Source organism: Papaver somniferum, chromosome 9 (genome assembly GCF_003573695.1).
Source record: "Papaver somniferum cultivar HN1 chromosome 9, ASM357369v1, whole genome shotgun sequence".
NCBI lineage: Eukaryota > Viridiplantae > Streptophyta > Magnoliopsida > Ranunculales > Papaveraceae > Papaver > Papaver somniferum.
In genome coordinates, this window is record NC_039366.1 from 198,771,750 (window position 1) to 198,780,653 (window position 8,904).

The 8,904-nt window shown below is 35.8% G+C and overlaps 1 protein-coding gene and 1 pseudogene across 1 annotated transcript; one reads left to right on the forward strand and one right to left on the reverse strand.

Annotated features, from left to right (window-relative positions):
* Positions 1–5: 5 nt before the first annotated feature.
* LOC113310697 lies at positions 6–4,884 on the reverse strand (annotated as a pseudogene).
* Positions 4,885–6,176: 1,292 nt separating this feature from the next.
* On the forward strand, positions 6,177–8,401 carry LOC113308335 (nucleoid-associated protein At4g30620, chloroplastic-like). The gene is made up of 7 exons (XM_026556808.1): positions 6,177–6,305; positions 7,035–7,186; positions 7,288–7,388; positions 7,490–7,529; positions 7,611–7,682; positions 7,901–7,957; positions 8,066–8,401. The coding sequence occupies exons 1-7, from the start codon at positions 6,215–6,217 to the stop codon at positions 8,138–8,140; spliced, it is 588 nt and encodes a 195-aa protein (XP_026412593.1). The 5' UTR covers positions 6,177–6,214; the 3' UTR covers positions 8,141–8,401.
* Positions 8,402–8,904: the final 503 nt, after the last annotated feature.

The following is an 8,904-nucleotide window of genomic DNA, read 5'->3' on the forward strand; positions in this document are numbered from 1 at the left end:
GGGGGGGAACAGAAAACAAAGTAATTTTATTACATATATTTCACTTTATCTGTTAACAAAGTAGTTTAGGACTTGCAAACGAACACAGAAAAAAAGGAAGACCTTTACTTCAACTCCTGTTAGCACCATTTCTTCTTTGTCAAAAGCACCTGCCAAGTTAAATATACAGTAAAAAGCTAATATACACGATTACAATCTATAATCAGGAACTTAAAGGACCAGATTAGGTTACTCAGTAGAGGAAAAGAAGCTTTTGACCATCACATGGCAAAAGAAGACGATTCCTAGTAGAAAAGGAGGAATTCAAAGATGAAGATAAGATGGGACCTTGTCTCAATCCAGCATTAGATACAGATTTTTCTCCCCACACACATAGTTCAGGGCCTTCAGGAAAATCATCTCAACTTTCTGATTCAAATATTAATATAGGAACAAGAAGACTTCACCAGGTCAAGAACATAAAAGAGCTAATAGTGGCAACAGGCACATGATTTAGAACGTTAGCACATATAAATAAGAGAGTATAACTAAATAAATATTTAGTTAAACCAGTGTGAAACTGTATATTGTTATATGAGAGTATAACTAAATTAATAAGCATATGGTGTTATCTGTTGAACATGCTATGATGCTAAGGCATGAAAACATAACAAACATGATTATTTTCGTGTAACTGGAATTTATTCTAATACAATTAGATGATTCTGCTCTCCAGCAGAGACCCAGCATTCACAAGTTTAACTAAGGAATAAAGTACATACTTACACTTATGCTTTCGCGTATTGAACATGGCAATGACACCTGAATCTTACCCACGGAACGGTTGGCAATTGAAGCAGACCCACAGTCTTCACCAACAGTCCATGCTTAAAAGGTCCAACAAACCCCAAACAAATTTGTCTTCAGCGTGATAAGTCTAGGCCACAAACTCCAAGAAAGAGAATCCTACTTAATTCTTTTGATGGTGAAACACCAAGAAAGTGCGACTGATAGAGGTACCACACCTCTTGGCATCTTGGACACAGTAAGTGCTGCTCTCTCGACTGAACTGACAGAACTAGGTTGAATTCTTCATATCACTCAACCATCTGAAGTACCTGTTGGGAAAATCAATGCATAACAGCATAAGTGAAATAATAGATAGATATGCATACAACATTCAAAGTAATGATTCAATGAATGCACAAAAATTGATAGTATTTCAGGATGTAAATTGAAAAACTTGGAACTGGTTTAGAACAGAGATTAGAATTGGCGACCAACAAATTGAGAGAACGAAAGTTGGATTTCAACTGCCCGATAAGGAGTATCGTGTAACTACTTCAACTAGAACAAATATACAATGTAAACAAATAAGAATATCAAGTACTTACTTCATCTTGAGATTGATTAGGAAGTTGAGCAAATGTTCCTTTATTGGGGATGCAGCCGCCAACCCTCATCTTTTTATAAACTGCATATGCGCGATTAGGATTGTCGGACATGTTATACCCTTGAATTAGAGCATTATATGTGAAAACATTAGGTTCAAGTCCCTGCAGTTGCAGTTCTTCATACATTTCTCCTGCTTCCTCTACCATTCCAACCTTCCCAAGATTGAGTATTAATGAATTATATGTATAGAGATCAGGAAAAATCCCTTTAATCTTCATCTCCCTCACAAGAGAAAAGGCCTCTTCTAACCTCCCTGCTCTTCCTAGTCCATTTATCATCAGATTGTAAGCAACCAAATCAGGCTCAAGGCCAGTAAAGATTATTTCCTTGAAGTAGTGCAGAGCATCAGTCACCCTCCCCACCATGCAGAGGCTATCAGCAAGAATAGTACACGACTTCAAATCAGGTATAATTCCTTCTTTCAACATCCTTTTGAACAACTCAATGGTAGTATTGACTTCACCCACTTTTCCAAACCCATTTATTAGAATGTTATAAATAGCGCAATTTGGTTTGCATCTCTCAAAGACTTGCTTTGCTTCCTTGACTCTCCCAGACTTTAAAAGTCCATCTATGAACGGCCCAAAAGTACAAGGAGTTGGAGAGAAGTCTCCACTCATAAGATCGAAATAGTAGTCTACAGCCTCATCTATTCTGTTGCAGTTGACAAGGCCAGATATTATGATGTTATGAGTGATGGTGATTGGTTCACATCCCCTCAAGAGCATCTCTTCTTTTAGCTCCAGAAGTTTGTCAGCTTTCTCAGTCTTACCAAGGTGATCTAGTAACAAATTTTATGTGGAAACATTAGGATCACAGCCACCATCTTTCATCTCCCCAAACAGGCTCCAAGCTTACACAGAAAATTGATCTTGAAGCAGACAATCAATTAAAGGATTATATGATTTAAGGGCTGGTGAAACTTCATATTCCTTTGTGAATTTCTCAAATACTTGATAAGCATGGAGGGAATTCTTAGGTTTGAAATATCTAATTATAACAGAAACCAATGAGTCATCCTCACAAAGCTTAGCTGACACCACTAGTTCAGCAAGGCGAATGGATTGCTCGATTTCAGCTTCACCTAAAATTCCACTCATGAGATTTTCCCAAGAAGATCTAGAGGCTTGATGCTCAGCCTGAAGGAAAAAGTTCTCGGTGATCTTCAATGCATCTTCAATCCGCTGGTGTTTAACCAGAAAAGGAAAGAGAGTGCACAAAGTTATCAAATCAGCGGAAACAATTTTCTTCATCAGATGGAAGATCCAGAAAGCAGCACTGACTTTATCTTCTTTAACTAAACCATGTATAACTGTGTTGTAAGTAGAAACATCGGGCCTACAATCCATTCCCGACATTCTACAAAGCAATTTCAAGGCCATATCTACCTCACCAGCCTTGCAAAGACAATCTGGAAGAGTGTTAAATGTCACTGTGTTTGGAGAACAACCGTTTGAATCCATTACTTCAAATAAACCTATGGCTTTTTCGGTTTTACCTTCCTTACCTAATCCGGCTAATAAAGTATTGTAGGTTACAACTGTAGGAGCAAGCTTCATCTCCTTCATTTTATGAAACATATTCCACGCATTGTCCACCCGGTCCCCTTTGTAAAGCACGTCTATCAACGAATTCATTGTAATCTCATCGGGATCACACTCACATGCAATCATCTCAGAGAGCAACTTTACAGCTTCATCTACGTTACCCGCCTTGCTGTAGCACTTAATCATCATATTGTAAGTTATAGAATCTGGAGCAGGGCCACTGTTCTGTAGCCCACGGAGAACATCCTTTGCAGAACCAACTTTACCCAACTGTGCAAGACTATACAAGTAAACATTGCAAGCAACAATGTTAGGAACAATTCCCTTATTCCTCATTTTCTCAAAGGCCTCAAGAGCTTTACCAGGCTCCCCGTTCTTGCCATAGTGGTCTATGAAGAGGATGTAAGTATATGCCATGGGTTCAGGACTCTGGGTTTCCATGTGAAAGAACAATTCCAATGCTTCATGCAATCTATTTACTCTAAAAAGGCCACCAATTAATGTATTGTAAGTATGTAGATTTGGTAAAATACCTTTGCTTCTCATGATATCCAATGTGCCAAATGCTTCGCCAATTTTCCCGCCTTTGCACAAAGCATCAACGAGAATTGTAAAGGTAATCGCATCAGGAGAATAACCATTCAATTCCATTTGGCGCCAAAACTCTTTTACGGAATCCAGATCCCCACAATCGCTAAACTTGTTCAGCAATGTGATATAAGTTACCCGGTCAGGTTCTCTTTTCATTTTTAGAAACCATTCCTTGGCGTCATGGGGTCTACCTGCATTGCAAAGAGCATCAATGAGAACAGTTTAAGTAACAACATCAGGTCGACATCCTTCCTCTTCCATCCTTTTCAAAATTCCATACCCATCGTCAGTTCTCCCTTCCCGGCCAAGGATCCTAATACATATAGTGAAAGTATAATTATTTGGTCTCAAACCCAAGCTTTCCATCTCTTCCAATAAACCCAACACGGTCTCAGTATCTCTTAGCTTTCCTAAAGCTACCATCAGCACGGAATAAGTCTTCAAGCTTGGTTTAAGACCCTGATAGACCATTTTTCTATAGACCTCCAAAGCCTCTCTGCGATACCCGGATTGAATGAGAAAATGAATCAATCCATTATAAGAAAAAGCATTCAAAACAAAACCAGCAGTAGTCATTCGATCAAGAGCATAAGGGGCTTTACGAATACCTCCCCTAATATTGAGACCCTTTAAAATTGTCAAGAAAGTATGTAAATCCCTCCTAATAATCTGTTTCTGCATTAAATCAAACACAAAAGCCATGTCTTCCACTCTTCTGTGAACTCTCATGAATTCAAGCATATAGTTACATGATTCAGTAGTATAAACAATGTTAGGTTGTTGAGCAACAGATTTAAAGTAAGACATAGCCTAAATTGGATCAGAAATAGACTGAAGTACCCTAATAACCTCCTCATCAGAAGACAACCCACTACTTGTTGGTTTCCCCCGTCCCATTTCCAATGAACTTTTCACTAAAAACCCACAAATACCTGCTTGTTTTCTTCTAGATTTCTTCTTCCAATTTCTTCCACTAATACTAGCAAACCCATCTGTTAAAACCTTCAAATTCTCAATTTTTCTTCTCTTCATAAACTGATGATATTCATTTGCGAAAGGACTTGGTTTGAAATCATATTGAACAACACTAAACCTTAAATTACTAGTACACATCGATGATGAAGATACCTCTAACAAACCAAAATTGCAACAAACAAACAAACAAGTATCAACTAATAAGAATATCTAAACTCATTCATGTTAATTATCCCTTCAAATACAAAGAGGAAAACTTCTTACTTATCTGTGTTTATCGAAAGGAGACACCTTTCTCCTCCTTCCTTTTCGTCTTAAAGGCGTTGAGTCCTAAAATTCATTTTGGAAGAAGATAATAGGAAAGCAAATATCTTTGCGTAGGAACCTGTTATAGGGCATGAGGTTTTATTAGAAGGGCCGGGGTAATTGGACAAAAAGGGTCATTAAATAGTAATTTTAAAAGTTCATTATCAAATTTTTTTTTTGTAATGACTAGTTAATTCTTACATGGTTTATTGTTGATAATCAAATTTTCATTATATTTACTTTAAATCAAAACAAAATCAAATTAGAGGTAGAAAAAGTGTAGAGGTGGAAAAAAGGGAAATTTTTGTGATATTTGTGAAATCCTAGATTTTGACGCACTCAACCAAAATTTATATGATAGAAAAGACAAATTTTACACACCTATTGGAGATCCAGAGATCTCTAAATTAGTTCCTATCAGTTTTGTTGCTCAAAATTATCTAAAGTACGTAAAAAATACAAAATTTTAACATTTTCAGAGTGACTTACGGTTGGTATATTTTAAAATAATCAACCGTAAATGGTAGTTACGTTTCGTAACTGATGAACTACCAACCGTAATTGGTTAAATTTGGGGAAACCCCATACATAAAACCAGTTAGGCTGGTAAACAAATTTCCGATACGAACCGTAACTGAGTTACGGTTGATAAGTGACATAAAAATACAAACCGTAACTAAATTATAGTTGGTAAATCAACTAAAATTTTGAAGCGTAAACACTATTTAAATTATGCACGGGATGATTTATGGTTGATAAATGACATACAAATACAAACCGTAACTAAATTATGGTTGGTAATACTGGTTTCGCTATTTGGAAAAGAAAAGGTAATTGAACAAAATTCTCATATTTATAAATCTACGGTTGGTATGTTACAAACCGTAACAACATCAAAATCTTCAATTACGGTTTGTAATTGAATTAAAACCAATCATAACTCACATGAACCCAGAAATTGAAATTTTAATTTCATCTGAAATTCTAATTTTTGATAGAAATTTAACTTAAATCGAACAAAATAAACTATATCCTAACTGGGTTTTCAAAACATACCTCATATAAATCATTCTAATTGGTTGAGGAGTTTGAAAATGTTCTTCTGGACCTATTTAAAGTTAAAAGGATAATCTAAACAATTTACAGTACTAATAGGATATCCCTAACCAACTAGAGGGATATTTTTATCATGGTTCAGCCCCTCTAATAAAACCTTATGCCACGATGACATGTGACGAAAATTACTTTGCATAAGGGGTATTATGTAAATAATTATGAAATGGAGGGTAATTTACAGAAAAATAATAGAAGTTTATAGATTGACCACCTCTCTCTCTCTGATATCTATCTTCTTCATTCTAATGGCATCCACTACTGCTGTTACTGGTTCTATCTCTTATCTCCACAGACTAAATGGCGTGAAAAATCCTACCTTTTCATCAGCTTCTCTATGTAAAGCTCCTACCTTTTTTTTCTTTTTTGTTTGTTTGTTTGTTTTTCATTGTAAAATTTATCTGTTTGAATTATGAATTTAGGGTTTATGTTATGTTAAAAATAACATCATATATATATACTAGGTTTTTTCGTTTCTTCCACTATGATAGAAAAATTTGTTGCAATTTTTGAAATGCTAACTACACACATTTAGGTGTTGCTGGAATTGTGGTTTTTGGGTTATTTAGATCGACATGGTTAGATATTTATTAAGAGTTGTGAGGGTTTTAGATCTATCTGTATTTGGGTGCAGAACATGATAACCTAGAAAAATAGAGGTTAGGTTTGTGGTCAGTGAATAATAATAATGTTGGGTCTTCCTTATTGACATTAACTATAACAAAAATTAGCAAGAAATTGGGTTTCTCTTGACTAGATATCATCTTTTCATTGCCACCAATTGCGCAAAGCCTATAGTAAACATTATATCGCAACGAGGGTCGTTTATCGGATGTCAATCTTGTTTAGGCAGACATTTTTGTCTGTGACAAGATACACATACCTTAACTTCAGTACCTGTGAACTATTTATTAATATAAACATATGTACACTTCTTTTCGTCCTCACTCCCTTGTTCAGTCACTCAATAATTTGTACCATCATTTATACATTAACTTCCACTATATTGCTTGAGAATTACCCTGTATGTTTTACGCATATTGACTTGTATCTTTATACTCCTTTCAGGTAACAAGGTAAACCTAAAAACCAATTTAGTTGGTATTCCAACTTTATCACTGCCTGGTAAGAAACTTGGGAATACTCGGGGAACTCTTCGTGTCTACAGTTTGTTTGGAGGAAAGAAAGATAATGGGAATGCTGATGATGCGCCTGCAAAGGTGAGTCATACTATCATTTTTTTAGATGTGTGATTTTTTGAAAGGCATGCTTAATCAACTGAAAATTCTAGGTTTATTTCATGTTTTGTTTCTTACTGTAGGCAGGAATTTTAGGTAACATGCAAAATTTGTATGAGACTGTAAAGAAGGCACAAATGGTTGTCCAAGTTGAAGCAGTGCGTGTGCAGAAAGAACTTGCCGTGTATGTATTATTTACCTAACCTTTTGTCATTCTTCAAATGGCTTTTCTGTTGGTATTTAGAATCACTTACTGGCTAAGTTTTGGTTTCCATTGTTTTACAGAGCAGAGTTTGATGGGTACTGTGAAGGTGAACTGATAAAAGTATGTCTTAGGTCGTATCACAAGCCTTTGGTTAGGTTCTGATACACTAGCTTAACTCAAGTGCTTATTTTCTGTCCCTAGGTAACACTTTCTGGAAATCAGCAACCAATACGAACTGAAATCACAGAGGCTGCAATTGAGTTAGGAGCAGAAGTAAGTAGAGTGTTTTTGTTTGCTATCATATCTCTAATTATAATAATGTTCTAACTATTCCTTTGTTTTTGTGCGGAATCTCTTTTCTTTTTTCTAATAGAACCACAGATTCAACTCACCAACACATGGGAGCCAATATTCCAACACATCTGATAAAAATTTAAAAACCTTGATGTTGAAATTATAGTGATGCTCATTGTATCCTTCTATTTGTGCAGAAGCTCTCACTTTTAGTTACAGAGGCATACAAGGACGCTCACCAAAAGAGTGTGCTGGTAAGACTTAGAACCTCGTTTCCGTAGAAGAATCAGAGCTTCTTGTTTATGATGGTCGTCTAGGAGAACTAAAATTCTGGGTTTGTCCGCAATATGTTTTTTCTGCAGGCAATGAAGGAGAGGATGAGTGATCTTGCGCAGAGCCTAGGAATGCCACAAGGTTTGAGTGAAGGATTAAAGTAATGCTAAGAAATCTGAATTCATGGTTTTACAACAATGTGATATTGTTGGTGAAGTCAGGGAATTGGGCCCCATACTCTTCAATTTTGTATACTAAAACTAGCTGGCCGTTCTTGATCATGCTCTTATAATCTTTACCAATTCCAAGGGGTAGTTTATATTTGTTGATCAATATTTGTCGTGGGTACGTAGTTCTATTTCGTCCTTGGTTGTTAAATAAGTCTGTGTTCATGTTACTAAACAACCAAATGGCTGTTGGAGCAAGATTAAGATACATTAGTACCATCAATACCTTCCAACATAAAGAATCCGGCCAAATTGGGGTATACCTAATGAGACAAAACTCGGGTTGTTATGAAGACACCCCTTAACCATTTATTTTTAAAATGCCTAATATACCCTTATTTAATTAACACCAAAAAAATCCCCCGTTAAGTTAATTAATTGAGTTTAGATTAATAATTAAGTAGATTAAAACTTCTGAAATATATGAGTTTAAGTTATGAAATTTTATTTTTGATTGAATTTATGTGGTAAGATTTTTGATGGTTTTTGTTTTTTGAGAATATCTTTTGTAACGGAATGAAAGCACACTACCCAAACACTTCTAAAAAAGGGGATTGCAAAGCTGTTGAACGTAATCATACTCAAAATTAAAGAAGAACTCAACACTTTCAGTTCTGAAAGTATGAAAAGTCGGCAAGGTCGACGAATGAAGAGGATGCCGACTTTTCGTGCTTTGGCCGACATGGGTTTTTCTAAATAAC